At 46.7% G+C, this 17,873-nt stretch overlaps 3 protein-coding genes across 10 annotated transcripts in view; 2 read left to right on the top strand and 1 right to left on the bottom strand.

Moving 5' to 3' along the window:
• LOC123854795 (uncharacterized) overlaps window positions 1-5,566 on the top strand; it is a 31,315-nt gene extending 25,749 nt beyond the window's left edge. For all 4 annotated transcript variants that reach the window (XM_064595737.1, XM_064595734.1, XM_064595736.1 and 1 more), the window contains 2 exons: window positions 938-1,214; window positions 2,054-5,566. In XM_064595737.1, the coding sequence (XP_064451807.1) occupies window positions 938-981 (44 nt within the window). In that variant the 3' untranslated portion in view covers window positions 982-1,214; window positions 2,054-5,566. The remainder of the gene's footprint in view (window positions 1-937; window positions 1,215-2,053) is intronic.
• LOC135365310 (WAS/WASL-interacting protein family member 3-like) overlaps window positions 4,078-17,873 on the bottom strand; it is a 14,066-nt gene continuing 270 nt past the window's right edge. The window contains exons 2-3 of the mRNA XM_064595644.1: window positions 12,034-15,309; window positions 4,078-6,664 (exon numbers count right to left, since the gene is read on the bottom strand). Of these exons, the coding sequence (XP_064451714.1) occupies window positions 14,327-15,309 (983 nt within the window). The 3' untranslated portion in view covers window positions 4,078-6,664; window positions 12,034-14,326. The remainder of the gene's footprint in view (window positions 6,665-12,033; window positions 15,310-17,873) is intronic.
• Window positions 14,625-17,873, top strand: part of MGAT1 (alpha-1,3-mannosyl-glycoprotein 2-beta-N-acetylglucosaminyltransferase) — a 26,972-nt gene continuing 23,723 nt past the window's right edge. For 2 of the 5 annotated variants that reach the window (XM_064595726.1, XM_064595728.1), the window contains exons 1-2: window positions 15,347-15,502; window positions 16,276-16,702. The gene's annotated coding sequence lies outside the window, so the exon portion shown is untranslated. Of the gene's footprint in view, window positions 14,759-15,346; window positions 15,503-15,658; window positions 16,199-16,275; window positions 16,703-17,873 lie in introns of those variants that run through there. The other 3 variants (XM_064595730.1, XM_064595729.1, XM_064595727.1) reach the window with 3 other exon arrangements.

Below are 17,873 nucleotides of genomic sequence, written 5' to 3'. Positions count from 1 at the left end.
CTTGGCAGGGATCCCCAAGGCGGGGGGTACTCCCCTACCCCACTGATTTCAGCTCTGGCCAGGGGAATGGGGGCAGAAGTGACAATGTGTCCGTTCTGAGCCGAGGCCTTAAGTGGCCTCTCATGTTCCTCCCCATCCCACTGGCACAGGGGCCACCCTCCATGAGAAGAGCCTGCTGCAGGAAGCTAGGGGTCCAGAGGATAAGACAGGTGGAGCCCCCCTAAATCTGTTCATGGCCTGAAGCAGAGCTGCAAGAAAAATAAGTGGCTTTTTTGGTGGGGGGAGGAGAAGCCACTGAGATTTGGGGTTACTTGTCAGGCCACATCATTGTGGCAGAACCTTCATGCAGTGGCCATGAGGTCAGCCTTCACTGAGGAGTTCTACTGTTAAAGAAGGCAAGAACATGGGGTGCCCGGGTGGCTCAGTTGTTAAGCGTCTGCCAGGGTCCTGGGATCGAGTCCTGCATCAGGCTCCTTGCTCAATGGGGAGCCTGCTTCTCCCTCTCCCTCTGGGTTCTCTCTGTCTCTCTCAAATAAATAAAGTCTTAAAAAGAAGGAGGAGAAGAAGAAGGGAAGAACACACATTAGTGTACCATGAGAATTCCGTGGGGATGAGAGGGGTCCTTCCTGGACAAAGCAGAGACCGCCCAAGCTATGGAGGGCTCAGTTTGCATGAATATAACGTAAGGGGGAGCACGTTCCTGGAACTCTCTTGTGGATGGAAGCACTGGAGATGGGCTGACCTGGGCCAACTGGAATGGTGAGAGCACACCGGGAGCCCCTCTGTCTGTGCCTTAACGAATAAAACGGTCATATTAAACAAAGTTTGGGAAGAGTTTTCTCTGCGAGGCAAGAGATGGTGCTAATACTAGAAGCCTGAAATAAATGTGCTCCACTGTATTAAATCATTAATCAGTGTCTGTCTGTTGCCGGTATAGCTGGAGAAAGCTGCCATTCTGGTCTGCATCCTATACAAGATTAGGAATGCACAGGAGGACAGCTGCTGCATCTGTGGGATCCATCAAACTTTACCTCTAAAGGATCATTTCTCCAAGGTGCCTCGGCTCCTCAGCACTCACAATCTGCATGATAAATGCAGCCTTTTAAAGGAAGCAGTTCTCCGTATTACTTGCTGACTATTCTGCCAAGAATTCGGGTGTACAGACTCGGCATCGAATTTTTTCTACGTGGGAAACTGCTAGAAATATGCAAGAGGTAAAAAGCCTTTGAAAGCACAGCGATTGAGGGGTGAATATCCATTCTGAGGTAGATGAATTCGTCCCTGATAAAGTATTGGCTGCTTATTTGAAACTGAGGAAAATAAAACATAGCTTAAAACATTTCTTCAAATACAAATACAACCTAAATTTTATCTAGGTTGTCTTTGCTTGTTTGTTGTTTGTTGTTTTGTTTTTTGGTATTTATCTTCCTACTGTGTTTTGAAAATCTAAAAACACTTAAAAATGTTGAAAGACTAGAACCACAAATGCTTTCCATCTAGATTCAGTGGTTGTTAATGTTTTACCCTATTTGCTTTTTCTCCTTCTCTCCCTCCTCCCAACATACCAAAATACACCAGTTTTGAAAATAACTTACTAATATGACATCATGATCTCTAAATACTTCAGCACGAATCTCCTAAAAACAAGGACAATCTCCTATATAACCACAACGCCACCATCACACCCAAGAAAATTAACAATCATTCTACAATCACAACTAATATCCAAGCCATATTTACATTTTCCCAATTGTCTCCTAAAGATTTCTAGGCAATTCCCCCATGATCTAATCAAGGTTTGTAGATTCTACCTGGAGGTTCATCTCGAAACTCTCCCCCACACTAACTTCAGTTTGGTTTTGACCTATGAAGCTGATTTTTCAAGAATCCAGGCCAAGTAACTTCAAGAAAGTCACCCATTCTTCATTTGTCTGATTGTATCTGGATGGTGTTCTTTAACATTTGCTTTTAAGCCTGTATTATCCTTAAAATGGAAGTTAGGTCTGGAGACTCGATTAAGTTTAGGTAAACCATTTTTTTTTTTTTTTTGCAGGAATACTTTGCAGGCATCTCAGAAGAATGTTCATGCATCGGGTTTTTCCACTAGTGGAGATGCTGAAGGTGATGACTTGGTTGAGAAAGTGACTGCGAAACCTCCACGGAGAATGGTCTGCCCGGAAACGGAGATTGAGGCCAAGTTCGCAGGCTAATGTTCTATGACAGATGCAATCCTATGACTGCAAAAAAGGCGGGGGAAAAGAATTGAAGCAGAAGAGGAGGGAAAATGAATGCAACGTGGTTTGTTGCCAAGCTGGTCATGGTTTTGTAGGCAGCCCCACTTGGTCACGTGGGGCGTCTTTGGAGGTGCTCTATGCACCGTTTCATATGGGAAGAGTTGTTCTCTGGCACAAAGCCCACCGCGTGTAAATGGCCCTGTACTTCTGGATTGTTTCCAGTGCCCCCGGGCAGCCACTGGGAAAGCCAGGGCTTCTGTGGGTCCCACTGTGTCTGACTTGGGTATGGAGCTTCTGTAGACCTTTCCGGTGTAACAACAGCCTTGCCGAAGGCACAGACGTCTATCATTGCAGGAGGGGAGGTGACGAGATGGAGCCTGGAGCTTTGCCTCCATCACGGGGACCTCACCAGGGCAAGCGGGTCCCGAGAGGCAGGCAGGCAGGGCCAGACAGACGCATCTGTGGGAATGGGCATACACTGGACCCAATGCCCAAAGGAACATATTTCTCTTTGAAACTAGTAATGATCTGTGGAGTGACAATTTGCCCCTATAGGAATATCCTATTGCCCAACTATTTTTATGTACTGGTTTTACTACCCACCGATTATTCTTGCCTGAACCACTTGTTACATCGGGAGTTGCAAGGTATGGGGCTAGTCGTACCCACTGCAACTGTACTAGGCTGTCATTTCTTCTAGGCTCCTCCGGAACACAACTAGGAATATATTTATGTATACAAGGATATATATATAGGGATTATTATATAGCGATTATGTATCTCTCTATATAAATATATACATTTTAATTTCCCCTTCTTTATTACACAAATGCAGAACACTGTATATTCTTTGTCTCGATTTTTTTTTTTTGAAGATTTTATTTATTTGAGAGAGAGAATGAGAGAGAGCACGAGAGGGAAGAGGGTCAGAGGGAGAAGCAGGCTCCCCGCTGAGCAGGGAGCCCGATGCAGGACTCGATCCCGGGACTCCAGGATCATGACCTGAGCCGAAGGCAGTCGCTTAACCAACTGAGCCACCCAGGTGCCCTCTTTGTCTTGATTTTTTTCTTTTAATAACATATACACAAGGAATTGTTCCACACTCATTCATAGATTTAAGTCAAATGCTAAAATCCATTAACTATTTACTACATATGTGTGTCCAGTGTATTAGTCAGGGTAGGCCAGGCAAGGTTGTAGTAACAAACAAACCCCCAAGTCTTTACAAATAAAGTTTGGCGTCTTGCTCACATAAAGTCCTGTGTGGGGTAGGACACCTCCTGTGTCCTAAAGCCATGTGACTTGGAACAGATGTCCCCCATGGTTACCAAGCTGAGTAGTCATGCCAGAGCCCAGTCCCGTGGCCCCAAGCCAACACAAGGGAGGTTGGAACTGTGTCTCATTCTTCACGAAGAGGAAACAGAAATGGCATTTGGTGAGATGTATAGTATTGTCTCTGCCACTCCAGACTTCACGTTCATTCTCTCATGGAAATCCCACCACAGCTCTACAAGGGAGGTACTTTCATTATCCCCATCTTACAGCAAAGGACACTGAGGCTTCAAGCTTCTGTATGCCTTTCAAAATCATAGTGTTCCTGTGTGTCGGGATTAATTTCAGATCCAGGTGTATCTGGTACTGTCCATTAAAAAAAAAACACACAGCAAACCCATTTCATCCATGCACAAAAGCAAAATTCACAGAAACGTTGGAGATCAGAGCGAGTGGTGTAGGACAACAAATATTTAGGCTTAGGATTAAGAAGCTATTTCTTACCAAAAAAGTGCAAAATAAAAATGAAATCCCTGGAACAATAAAGACTAAAACATCACAGGACACAATGTTTCAGTAACATTGGATGATAAAACAGCTTTATTTATAATTTCTGAATCAAGAGCTAATGTTATACACATTTCTTAATGTACAGAGTGGGACTGTAAACACTTTTTTCTTCCTCTTCCTAAGTAAGAGCATTGTGTGTTCAGTGCATGAGAGAAATAATGACTCTTTTTTTTTTAAAGATTTTATTTTTATTATTTATTTGAGAGACAGAGAGCACGAGAGGGAAGAGGGTCAGAGGGAGAAGCAGACTCCCCGCTGAGCAGGGAGCCTGATGTGGGACTCGATCCCGGGACTCCAGGATCATGACCTGAGCCGAAGGCAGTCACTTAACCAACTGAGCCACCCAGGCGCCCAATAATGACTCTTTCAAAACCATTTGGGATAGTTCTGAGGAATTAAGCCAAGTGAGCTCCAGAGATTTCAAAGTTGAAAAATCTTTCTTTTAGAGGAGGAAATAAATAAAATTTAGAGTCTTTTGGACAGTGTGTTTAGTCCCACATTATTTATTGTATTTGTATACTATCTATTATTAGATTTATTGCCTAAGATTGGGTGCAACAATGCTGGATCCCAGTGTATGTTTTTAGTAAGTGATTGCGGCAAAATGAACAAAAGTCACAAAACCAGGAACTCCACTTCAAATGAAGCATTGGCCATCCATATACGCAAGGGACTGCAGATTCCATGAAAAGGTAAGGTGGTTCTGGAAGGTGACTGTTCCAGAACAAGGCAAAGCTCACCCTTGCCTGTGAGTGTGAAGCAAACTCATCCTGGCTGTTGATCCATCTCAGTTTTCACGATAATGCCCTGCAAGCATCAACCTCTTGTCAGTGGTTTCCAAGCATCTTCGACCCTAACTACGGTAAGAAATACTATTAGCCATGTATTCACACAGCCACTCACAGATGCAGTTTCATGAGACGTAATACAAGCAAAACACTCTGACCCTCTCCCCTCAACCTACTCTATCCCCTCCTTTCCCCCAAATGCGGGCATGCTTGCACTCATACCCTGTAAGACCGGCGGTGTGAAGTCCCTAAGCTGTCACTGCTTACTGCTTTGGCTGGACAATCAAACCAGCCTGTGTCAATTACCTATTCTCTCTCTTTGCTCCACAGCTCCCAGAAGGAGGAGAGGCTCAGTGCTTGGAGAAGGTACTGTCACCCCAGAATCAGTAACCAAACCCTGGAGCCTGGAGGACTCAGAGCTATTTATAGAAGCTGCCACTACTCCTTTAATTCCATCCTCACAAATGTTCAGGTTCACTGAGCATGTTGACATATCACTAGGATTGCCAGATTTAGCAGAGCAAAGCAAGCAAACAAAACCAAGACGCCCAGTTACATTTGAATTTCAGATAAACAATAATTCTTTAGTGTATGTCTTCTGCAATACCAATAATTCCTTGTTTATCTGAAGTTCACATTTAACTGGGTGTTTTGTTTTATATCCGACAACCTGAGTGGCTGCACACCCTGTTTCCCTTTGAACATCTTAAATCTTTTTTTTTTAAAGATTTTATTTATTTATTCATGAGAGAGAGAGAGAGAGGCAGAGGGAGAAGCAGGCTTCCCATGGAGCAGGGAGCCCGATGCAGGACTCGATCCCAGGACCCTGGAATCATGACCTGAGCCGAAGGCAGACGCCCAACCATCTGAGCCACCCAGGCGCCGGAACATCTTAAATCTTAAGGATAGATCTAGGCTGGACAGGATGCAGGCATTGCTCTTGGGAGGGGGAACATTCTGGCTTAGCCTCCTTCTGCTCTCCTCAGTTTTAATTGCTGGCGATGTGCCCCACAGCCCCCTTCAGGGTTCTCCCGCCCAGCAGTCACCCTTGGATAGGCAAGGTTGCTCAAGCCCTGCTCCTGGAGTCTCCATAAGGGATCCTCTCCGTGAGGGACAGCCTACAGGGAGCACAGAGAATTGCGTCCTACTCCACGCCTCCTGAGTGCTTCCAAGTCTATATATCTCGAAGATGCATGCTTGCCTTTCCCTCAAAGCCTCTTCATCCCCTCAGGATTAGCACCTTTGGACTTGGTGTTTCTTCTCACTACTGCCCCCCCACACACACCACCCCAAGACAACTGGTCATTGCCTGAAATTGCTCACAAATGGATGGTTTAGGGAGGTCCTGGGATCTTCTCTGCCTCCGTGCCTCACGTTTGATCAACGGCAAGAATAAATCTCACCTCCCGGTAAAGGCTTTGAGTCTGAGTAGTGAGCTTGGGGGCCTTCCAGGGCCTCCCTCCGTGGCTTGGGTTGGGTTGTGAGGTAGTCACTGTGTTTCTTCAGTGGGCGGTGAGCAGCACAAGGACAGGGGCTCCACATTTGTGGAATTAGTACATGAAGGAGAGTCTGCTGCAGGTGGACAGAGAGGGGCAGTTGAAAAGTATGGGCCATGATCCTTGCCGTCCCTTCCTTTTGCTTTCTAAGACCTTTTCAGGAAACACACCTTCCTCCTTCTGATTGCCGAGATCCATCAAGACTTGTTGCCCAGGCCACAGTTTCTTCCGGGGCCTTCTCTCCCCTCGTTAACACTTACTTATCCAGACCTTTCTGCCAGGGCCGTCTGGGTTGTCCCAAGTGCTATTAAAAAAAAAAAAAAACACAACAAAACTGATGTCCAAATGGCTGCCACTGGGCTAAATCTGCAATTCCCTATTAAAAAACAACAACAACAAAACCCTCATAGACATTTATGAAGTTCTGCTATTTGGGGCTAGCATTGTTAGGGTCACGTAAGGTTAAGACACAAGTACCTGCATTCAAGACTCATAGTGGAAGTCAGGATTTGAATACATTGCAAAGCCCTTTCAGGACGACCCTAAAAGACTAGGAGATAATAAGACGCCTTTTACACGGCTTCTAAAGCTCATCTAATGATGTGGAATCAGAGCATTTGATCAGATTTTCCCTAAAGTTTCCTTACTTGTTCCAAATAGATTGTTCAAATTTTATATAATAAAATAACAAGATACTGTGTTCACTCTGCGCCAGGCAGGATTGCTGGCAACTCCTCCGGTCTTCGTAAGAATACCACGAGATCTTCGTTTCCCCCTCTGCAGGTGGGGCAATTTAGGCGTGGGGTTGACAACCAGCCCACGCACAGCACCCCACGCTGGAGCGGGTATATAAACCCGAGGCGGCAGCTGCCACGTGCACACAACACACGTCCATCCTGCGTCTCTGCGGGCCTTCCCACACTTACTTTGCAGGTTGCACTTCCTTGCGTTGTAAACGGGGAGGCCATATACTGTTCTTGGAAAGCCTCTGCTATTTTCCATTACCCTACAAACTGGGTCCTCTGGGTTCAAACTGGCACAATTTTGCAGCCCAGTTTCTAACATTTTAGAAACTATGTATCTATGGAACAATGGCTGTATCTCTTTCTAGGGATTTGGTTTACTGGAATCTGTAAATTTCACTCAGCTTTTAAGCCCAAAGTCCTGCCTCATTCACTAGGTCATGTTTCTTTCCTCATTTACTCAAAATTGATCAGGTTAAGTCTTCAACATTCTCTGTCTCTCTCCTACCCTTCTGTCTTGGTTTTGACTCCACAGCCTCCCAAGCAGGGTTTCCACACCGCGCTTCACTAAAACTTTGGTTTCCTCAGTGGCTGCTCACATCTAGCTACATCTTACAGCCATTCACCGCCCACTCCAGTCTCTGCTGGGGGCTGGGTGGAACTGAGGAAGAGGGGAAGGAGTAAGACCAGGGACGACAGCTGCACCGCGACGAATTCCAACACAAGGCAAAGAAGAACCAGTGCTGACAACTACCATGGTTTCAAGGAGGGGGTGGCATTTGGGCTGGTAATGGAAGACTTCCGAAGATCTTCCGGGGGAAAGAAAAGCACAGAGTGGAGCCCAGGCTGCGAGGGAGATGAATTCGGAGTCTCCGTGTCCCTCAGAGCAAAGATCCCCGGTCTCTTCCCTGGAATGAAGTGCCTAGGTACTGTCAAAGTCCAGAAAAGAGTAAATTATTTTTTTTTCTTTGGGATATTCTCCTCACTCTAGGTTGTAGCTGAGTATATCTGATCTATTTAATACATATGTGTATGTATAAAATAGCATACAGACACAAACACACACCCAATTCTCTGCTGAAATTCCAGTTGTTCTTTCCCACTCAAGAAAGCATGTTAAACGCAAGCATGTGGGGCGCCTGGATGGCTCAGTAGGTTAAGTGTCGGATTCCTGGTTTCAGCTCAGATCACGATCTCAGGGTCAGGGGATCTAGCCCCGTGTCAAGCCCTGCATAAGGCTCTATGCTCAGTGCAGAGGCTGCTTGAGATTCTCTCTCCCTCTCCCTCTGCGCCTCCTACTTGTGTGCATGCTCTCTCTCTCTCTAATAAATAAATAAATCTTAAAAAAAAAATGCAAGCATGCAATCCTGGTATTTCCACAGACATGATCTCACACGGGTCTGATTATTCAGCAGGGTCAATCATCTGAAAAGGTCAGCCCTTTAACAGGTACTAGGAATCAATCAGTGTGTAACCCAACACAGAGGTGACTGCCACGCTGCAGTGAGACATTTGGGAGGCGCAGGAAAGGATTATTAACTCCCAGAAGCCTGTGGCTTTCTTTTTTTCCTTAAACAGCTTCCAGATGATTCCTAACGAGTGTTTGCAGGGGTGCTGGGCTGCCTTTAACTTACATTCTTCCAATATTCCAAAGTAGCCTATGGTGGGGGTGTGGTGGGGTGGGGGGAAATGGGGGGACACATGTGGACACCTTGTCCCAGAGTAAGATGGAAAACAGTGAATCACACATCTAGCAAAAGATCAGAGATGGTACTTTGAAAGATTTATGTATGTCCTTTCCTTTTTATGACTAATAAAGGTCATTCTAAAAGTTATTTAAAATGTTTCCAATAATTAGAAATGGTTATTCTGCTTTAAAACCCATTTCAAAAAAGATAAGGGAATTATGATAAGGTTAGGAATTATGATAAGGTTATAATGATAGTTTGGGGATAATAGTTGTAATCGTCTTCTCCCAAGTACTTTGAACGGCTCCTGTATGAGGAGCTTTGAAGGATTTGGTTGGGGTGTGTGAGAGCTGGTCGCTGCAGTCAGGACCTTTAGAGTCCAAGAACCCTGACACAAAAACCAGCGTAGATTATAAGGAGTAGGAATATTCCTGTTTGAACTTGGCTCTGCTTGAAGTAAAGCATGCATGACCCCAAACCAGGAGTTACTCTCTCCTTGCCTTTAAGACCTTGCTGGTGACCCACTGAACCCCTGGAGATATTCCGGATTCATTTCTTTTGTCCCTCTAAACACTTCTTCAGTACTTCAGTTTTTTACTTGAAAATTTCTTTGTTCTTTTTGAGAATAAGTCTCCTCTTTCCCTGTGACTGATACATCCTGAAGGCAAAAGGTACTTCTGTTTTGGACAGTGCTCCCTTGACTGCTCCCTCGCCCTCTCCTCCGCTCTCCCAGCTACACCCACCATCTGTACTGACTCATACAGGGAAACAGCCTCCTGGCATCAGGAGTCAAGGTTTCTCCCTCACTAGGTAACTGGACAACCCTCACTAATGGAGATGGTCTATGGAAATGCTGGCCCAAGCTGCTCTTGGTTTGAATGCAAATTCACAGATTTAAAAACAACCCAGTGATAGTCAGAACTTGTAATTGTTAAAGAAAGGTGTTTAAAGGCAGACCAGCTTTCACTATGGCCTAATCATACTTTGAGAGCCCTGAAAAAGGGACAGGCCAGATGAGAAACAGGAGTAGCTTCCTAAGGGGGCAAGGGGGAAGGTGGGCCTCAGGGCTTTCTCTCTTCTCAGATGGAGAGGGCATTAAGTGATCTCCCACGAAAACTCAATGTGACCACCACCCTGGCACTTTCCGATTGCTATCTGTAAACTTCTAAACCCCATAGATATTTACATTGCTGTCTGCAGTTTTAAAAGAGTTCTCACAGCCTTGGTTTCATTTGATCCTCATGAATACCTTGCCAGGGGTGAAGGATACATTTCATTATCTGCACCTTGGAAAAGGTAACCAAATCTTCCACCACAAAAATCAGAGGAGCCAGGAGCCGAGCTGGCATTAAACAAATTACAAATTTGTTTTAACTGAATTAAACAAATACAGAAATATATGAGTGTTTTAAGGTAAACAGGTCTCTGCCCTAAAGAAACTCATAGTCCATTTGGGGAGAAATGCTCAAAATTAAAATAATTTAACAATACAATTTAATAAGGAAAGACCAGATACAAGAGGGTCAGTGCATCCTTCACTGTGAAATGAAATGAAGAAAGTGCTATGATTCTAAGTGTACTTAAGCAGCTTTCATCCCATAACTGAATTGAAATCCCCAGTGTACTTTACCTGCCACCTAACCTTCATCTCAAGTCTCTGCTTTATATTCCAGCTTTTACTAGGGTTCCTTACGTGTCTATCAGAAGTCCAGCTTTACACTTAGCTATGGTGATGTCTGAGCTTGTCACATCCTCTTCAGTCCTGTATTTGCAGTGCAACCTCTGGTGCTCCGCACCCTCCTGCCGTTTTTTTGTTTGTTTTTTGTTTTAAGCCACAAGGAACATGAAAAAGGGAGTGGGGGATATCTGTGTTCAGTGTTCCAGAAAAGCCCACCCTCACCTCCTGGATTTGCTGAAGGGAGTAGAGTTTAGAGAATGGTGTGGTGACTCATGAATCAGATACTAAGAAAGACATTTAGGAGGAGGGTGTTTTAGGAAAGAATACCGACCTGGCCAAAGAGAGAGTGAGAGAAGACAAAGCCAGAACATGCCCACAGTCAGGACTATCTTCACCTGACAGAAGAATCATGGTGTGATAATTATGTGTGTATGGAGAGGGATAACTAATAGGGATGACAGATCATTTAAAATTGAGATTTCCAAAAATCTAGGATGGCACTGGGTATCAATGCTCTCCAGAAAACACAAATTGTCCCCAAACGCCTCCTCCTTCATCTGGGGATTCTGTGGCCTTTTCCGTGGAGACTATGGTCTTGTCTCCTTATTCACTCCTTATATCACATTGGCAAAAACAGATACAAAAGTCTCTAGTCTACTCCTAAGTACTAATGTATTCTGAAGGCAGAGCATGGGCAGCAAGACCAGACTTCTGGCCTAACACCTGCAATGTGTCAAATGAGCACAAAGACTTAAAAGGCAAATAACAAACTGGGAAAATATTGGCAACATAAGTAACAATATTTTATTTTATAGTCTTTTTTTTTTTTAAGATTTTATTTATTTATTTGAGAGAGAGCATGAGCGGGGGAGGGTCAGAGGGAGAAGGGGACTCCCTGCTGAGCAGGGAGCCTGATGTGGGACTCGATCCCGGGACTCCAGGATCATGACCTGAGCTGAAGGCAGTCGCTTAACCAACTGAGCCACCCAGGAGCCCCTTATATTATATTCTATAAAGAGTTCTAGCAAATGAGTGACATGAATATAAAGGATAAAAGTAGGCAATTCACAAAAGTGACATAAAAACAGGTTCCATGTGGGATGCCTGGGTGGCTCAGTGGTTAAGTATCATGATCCCAGGGTCCTCAGATTGAATCCTGCATCAGGCTCCCTGCTCAGCGGGGAGCCTGCTTCTCCCTCTGCCTGCAGTTTCCCTTGCTTATGCTCTTCCTCCCTCTCTCTCTGACAAATAAGTAAATAAAATGCTTTTTTTTAAAGATTTGATTAGATTAAGATTTAAGATTTTAAGATTTGACTATCACTGGGTTGTTTTGTTTTTTAAGATTTGATTATTTCTGGATGTTTTAATTTTTTCATTTTGCTTATTTATGGTTTACTGTTTTTCTGTAATGAATGTCCATTTCTTTTATAATAATTTTTAAAAGCGGGTAATTACATGAAAATAAAAGGATAGAAGTAAAGGCATTAATAAATTCTGAATTCACTGGAATTAAACTGTAACTGATCATTAATAAATGAACAAATCATAAAGTGCTGGCATTTACCTTGAATTAATTAGATTTAGTTTTTCTGCCATCAGAAGTAATAAGGCCTAGAATAAAAAGTGACTTGAGTTATAGAAAAAAGTCACAATTCAGGCATTATCTGTCTTTGAACTGTGAAATCTGTACCTGTTATGTGTTTATATTTGTGGGGCCTAGAAGACATTTGGAAGGATATCCACTAAATTTAAAAGCGGTCCCCTTCAGCAGGTGGGATTAGAGGAGGAAGGAAGGTAAGTTTTTCTTGACGCTAGTCTGTGTTGTTTGACTTATTAGAACAAGCATGCAAAAATCTAAGTATCTTTACAAAGCATATTATGAATATTTAGAAATATGAACAGTATCTATGGTATGTTGAGAAAAAAAAATCAGAATGCAAAATATACTAGATCATGTATCTACATGTGAGAAAGGCCTGGATGGGAATACTCTATCATGAAAATAGTTGTTCATTTATTAGCTCATTTATTCCACAAATATTTGTTGAGCACCTACTAAGGGTCAGGCACTTGGGATACAGCAAGGAATCAAGTAGCCAAATATGGCTCCCCTCATGGAATTTATATTCTAGCAGGAGTAGACAGTCAGTAAGTAGCAAGCACAGTAAATATGTTAGTTGGTAAGTGAGTGCTGTGGAAAAACTGGAGCTGATTAACATAGACTAGCACTGCTGTGAGTGAGGAGGAGGGTTAGTTACACGACGGGTTGGTCAGGGAAGGCCTGACTGAGGTGACATTTGAGAAAAGGTTTGAAAGAGGTGAGGGAGTGAATTAGGCAAATATCTAGAAGAGCTTTATAAGCAGAGCGGACAGCCAGTGTCAAGGCCCTGAAATGGGTTCAAGGAAAACCAACGAAGGCAGTGTGGCTGAGTCAGAGGTAAGCAGGGCAGTTAGTTGGTGTTGGGCTCTGTAAGGAGTTTGGCTTTTTACTCCAAGTAAACTGGGCAACCACTGCGTGGTTTTAAGTGGAGAAATGCCGGGATCCCTTTGGCTGTTGTATGGACATTAGGCTTTTGGGGGAGGGGCAGTATTGCAGAGACCTGGTTGTTTGGGTGAGGGATGCAGGGTGCTGTGGGGATGCTGAGGTGTTGGATACTAGATATAGTTTGAATGCAGAGTCAACAAAATTTCCCAATTGGGTAGAGGATGTGAGAGAAGTGTATGAGGATGGCTCTTAAGGTTTAGGCCTGAGTGAAGGAAGTGGAGTTGCCATTAGCTCAGATGAGAAAGACAGCTGGATGGAGGTTTGAGCTGGGGAAAGAACTTATTTGTGGACCTGTTATGTTTGAGTGTAACAGCAATATAAACTCTGTTTTAAGAATGTTTCTAATATTATGATGACATCTTTCCAAATAAATCATTTCAAGACTCCTGATTCAGCAATTATTACGTTCCCAGTACTGAAAATATGCGTTAGTCACTGCTAGTAATCTGGAGAAATCATGGGAACAGAAGATATGCCAGAAAACTGGAGCCTAGATTCCAGTTTTCAAAAACGGGGAAAAAACCGAGGGCTGCAAATCCGTCCACAGTCCTGGCAATATTCTGGAACACGTGAACTCCAAAAATCAGTTATAGCTCCTCTTGGATTCAGCTTGGAGTTGAGCAAGTCAGACCAATATACGTAGTAGGAAAAACCCAGGCTTTCCTTCCATGTCTTCTTTCCTATTCTATAGAACTCTTCACTTCTGATAACTTCTGACACCAAGTATGTGGGGTTTTTTCCCCCCCAACCTAGCAATTTTCTCTGACACCAGCTGGTTGTCTCACAATTTAACTCAATTCTGACACTATCTACCTGGAGATAGCTAGCATCAGATCCCCCAGTCCCAAGAGACTGACCACGCTTCAGATACCAATCACATGTGGCGGGTCCCCAAGTTACCCACAACTTCTGTCTGACTTGGCTCCTCCCCTTGGATTTGATTATTTGCTAGAGCAGCTCACAGAACTCAGGAAAGCACTTACTTACAGTCACCAATTTATTAAAGGACATTATTAATAAAGGATACAGATGAACAGCCAGATGAAGGGATACAAGAGCTTGGAACCAATGCAACCACAGCCAACGACCAAATATTAGAACAGAAGATGCTCCCAGTGCTCTTATCACTCAGGCAATTCCGAGGGTTTTAGGAACTTTGCGCCAGGAATGAAATGAAGACCAAATATACATATTCCTTCTTATAAATCGTAACATCTCGTAAGGTAGGCCAGAAGACCGAAGCCTAGGTTACCGTTTTCAGAAAGGAGGTAAAAACAGAGGCTGCCAGTCCGTTCACAGTCTTGGCAAGAGTCTAGGGCATGTCACCAAGGGGAGGACACCCGAACTCCAAAAACGAGCAGTAGCTCCTCTTGGATTCAAGTTGCACTCCAGAGCAAGTCAGGCCAAAATATTTAGAAAAAAGGGGGGGCGGGGCCATTTTGGGACTTGCAAGTCCGCCGCAGGAGTGGGAAGGTTTCTTCGGACAGGTCTCGGGCGGCGCTGCAGGCCGGGGGCTGGGGCCGCTGCACCGCCCTCCGCCCCCTACGGGCAGGCTGCCTGCTGCTCGGGGCTGCGGACCAGGCATCAGCGCCGCGCGCACGGACACTCGTGGAGCGCGTAGCCCGGCGGCTGCAGCGAGCGCAGAAGGCGGGGGGGGCGTTCGTTCTGGAGCGCTCTTACCCTGTCCCTTCTCTTTCCTCACCCAAGGAGACGTCCTGCTGGACGAGGGAAGCCGCGAGGGAAAGTAAGCGATGAACACAGTGAGACTTCCCTCCGCTTCCGCGACGGAGCTGCCGGCACAGGAACGGTTAACGCAGGCCTCGGCGCTTCCCGCACTGCGTCTCGCCGGGGGGACCCACAGCCGAGGGCCGAGCTGCCGGGGCCTCGGGCCGCACCGGGTCCGCCGGCGGTTGCTAGGCGACCGGAGGCGGGCCGGGGGCGGGCCGGGGGCCAAGCTCCCCTGCCCCCGCCCGCCCCAGTCCCACCCCGCCGGGCCGGCCGGGCGTCGACACCCGCGACCGGCGAGGCGCCGCGGCGCATGCGCTCCTCCTACGGCGCGGCGCGGAGTGACGCGCTCCCCTGCCGCCGTGCTCTGTGCCCCGCCCCCTCTCGTGCTGTCGCCCCGAGCTCGGTTCTCTTCCAGACGCGGGCCTGCCCGCACCGCGTCTCCAGTCTCGTGGACAGTGCAGACCCGCGTCCCGCGCTCCCGCGGTGGCGGTGGTGATGGGCGGGGGGGGCGAGCGGGGGCGGCTGGAAGAATGAGGCGGGACGAAGGGAGGGGGCAGCGGCCGCGGACTCACTTCCGGAGCACGGGCGGAAGTGGCTGCGGTGGATGGGGGCGGGGGAGGGAAGGAGCGCGAGGGGAGGGCCCGGCCGCCGGGGGTCGAGGGGGTGGGGCCTGGGCCGCTGGTCGGGACCCGGCCTGGGGCCTGTTCTCCGGCCTGGGAGGGCCACGGCTTCCGGCTGAGACCAGGCGGGCGGGAGCCAGGTAACGACCCAGCGCAGATGGGGTGAGGGTCGTCCGGGCGGTAGAGGGGTGGGGGGTCAGAGTCTAGGAGGGTCGCAGTGTCCCTCCCTTTCCCCGTGAACACGAGCGCGGGGCTCGGAGGAGAAGAGTGGGAGGAGTTAAACTGGGGGGGTCACGTGAACGCCACGCCCCTACAGGAAGGAAGGGTGTGTGTGTGTTTAGGAATAAATTTAGAAGGGAGGGGGCGACGGTGTGTGTGTGTGTGTGTGTGTGTGTGAATAAACTTAGAAGAGAGGGGGCGACCGGGGTGGGCTTCCCAACTGAGAAACTGGAACAGTCTGCAGCTGTTGCCGGCAGGACTCGGGCCTCTCTTGAGGAGAGCGCGCTCAGTGGCCCTGGGAAGGAGTTTGAGATTAGGAATTCCATCCCTGGCACAGTTTGGGAAGCAGAGGGGGAGGCGAGGGTGAAGGGAAAGGAGCAGAGAATGCATGTGGCAGGTGCCAGCGTCTGGGTCTGGAATGGATTTAGTTCGCTCTGGGAGAGCTGACCCTGCGATCAGAACACTGGACACTCTAAGAAGCTTGGGAGATGGAGGAGATTAGTGTGTGGCGGTAACAAGACGAGAGGCAGGCGGAAGAAGGATGTTCTTTTCTGTGTTTCTTAGAAGACAGTCTGCATTGATGGTAGCGCAGGGTAAAGGAATCTAATTTTTTTTAGGTAAGGGACCTGGTCTTAGGAATCCATTTGGGTATATAATAGATTAGAAAGTGTCGTAATGTTTAAATATTCCACAGGTTAACACTGAAATCAGCCTTCTGGCCATGCCGGTTCTATGGCCTGTTTCTTCTCATGAACCCCCGCAGAAGACGGACCGGCCAGTCCTCACAGTGGATGACTTCCCTTCCCTGAGCGAGAGATGGGATAGAACCTGGGATCTGCCCAACACCAGACTCGGGGCTTAATAAGCCAGCTGAATGAAGGAATGTAACAGACCCCTGGGAGGGACACTGAACCCTGCAGTGGGGGGGGAGGGGCGTGGACATACCCCTTCCCCCCCAGACTCCTCCCCCTCAGAGTCCGCTCAGCCATGGACTTTGGACCTGGATAAGAGGAGAGAAGCTGCGCTTTGTCTGGTGTATCTGATTTGGGATTCTAAGTTTTGGAAATGGAGTGCTGGAAGGGGGTTTGATGATCTCCAGGGGAGCAGCTGAGAGAAGAAAGGTAAGGTTCCTGCCTCACTTCCCACGGGGTGTCTGGCTCCTGTCGTGCAGAGAATGTTGAGTGGGGCAAACCCGGGGACGCTGCCATTTAGGACGTGCCTGATGAGAACCCTACCCTGATGGGTACGCAGGAAGCTTCACCTCTGTTCCACTCTCTCAGGGTGCAGACTGTTCCCAGCCTGTCTTTACCCAGGCAGAAGGAGTACCTTGTAAGGGGTTGTGTGCAATGCAGTTGTGAAGTTAGGCCTAGGAGAACGTGAAAAGGATTCAGGCTTCTGAGGAGAGGTTAGATTAGAGATTGGATTATTTATAAGGGCCAACACTGAGTCCACACATTTTGGGCTAAGTAATACTCTAGGATGGATTACCTAGGCAGAGGCAGGCTGCTGTGTTTTGGGGGAACTAACTAATAGAACTGCCGTGGGGGAGGGTAGAAGATGGTCTAGATAACTTCCTAAATTGTCTCTCTTCCTCCTGCCTCTAAAGGGGGTTTAGGCCATGAAACCTTATGCAGATAGCGGAGGAACAGAATACAGGTTTGAGATCAGTTGAATTTTTGTTCTAGCTCTGACTTTCTTAGTGTGCAACCCTAGATATATGGGTTAAGCTCTGCCATGTTCTGTTCACCTGTAAAATGGGGATAACTAACTTTACAGGTCCCTCACAGGTTGTTACAGGAAGCAAATGAAATGACAGATTTTGAAAAGTATCCAGGGCCGTGTCCATGGAAAACAGTACCATTGACGTTGCTTCATGATGCTTGTATAATTAGTACATCCAAAAAAACTCTGAATTAGGAGTTCTGTTCTCTTATTGAATTAGTGTATTGGCAAAACCCTTGGATGTCCTCAATTAAAAGCCTGGCCTGAATTTGTCTCATCTTGTTCCTGTTAAACAATACCTGGGACCATCAAATGGTGGAAAAGGTGTATGGGTCCTAGGAGAACTTAGATGGAGGGATTCTGGTCCTCAGGGCTCTCCACACTTAATGATAAGTGTCCCTCTTTGGGGTAGCAGATTAAAGAGGGGTGGAGGAAAGTCCAAGTCTCAAGGGCCAAGTGTGTGGTTAGGAGACGGAGCTCCATTTCTTGGAGTAAATGCTGGGCCTTTTCTTCCTGTGCCATATCCTGGTATTCTCTCCTGCTCTTGAAGATGACAGGTTTTTTTGGACT

This window comes from Mirounga angustirostris, unplaced genomic scaffold (assembly GCF_029215605.1).
Source record: "Mirounga angustirostris isolate CCGP_5_RB_7025 unplaced genomic scaffold, mMirAng1.0.hap1 SCAF_7, whole genome shotgun sequence".
Lineage (NCBI taxonomy): Eukaryota > Metazoa > Chordata > Mammalia > Carnivora > Phocidae > Mirounga > Mirounga angustirostris.
Note: the sequence above shows the minus strand (reverse complement) of the source record. Positions and strands in the feature narration are given on the sequence as shown.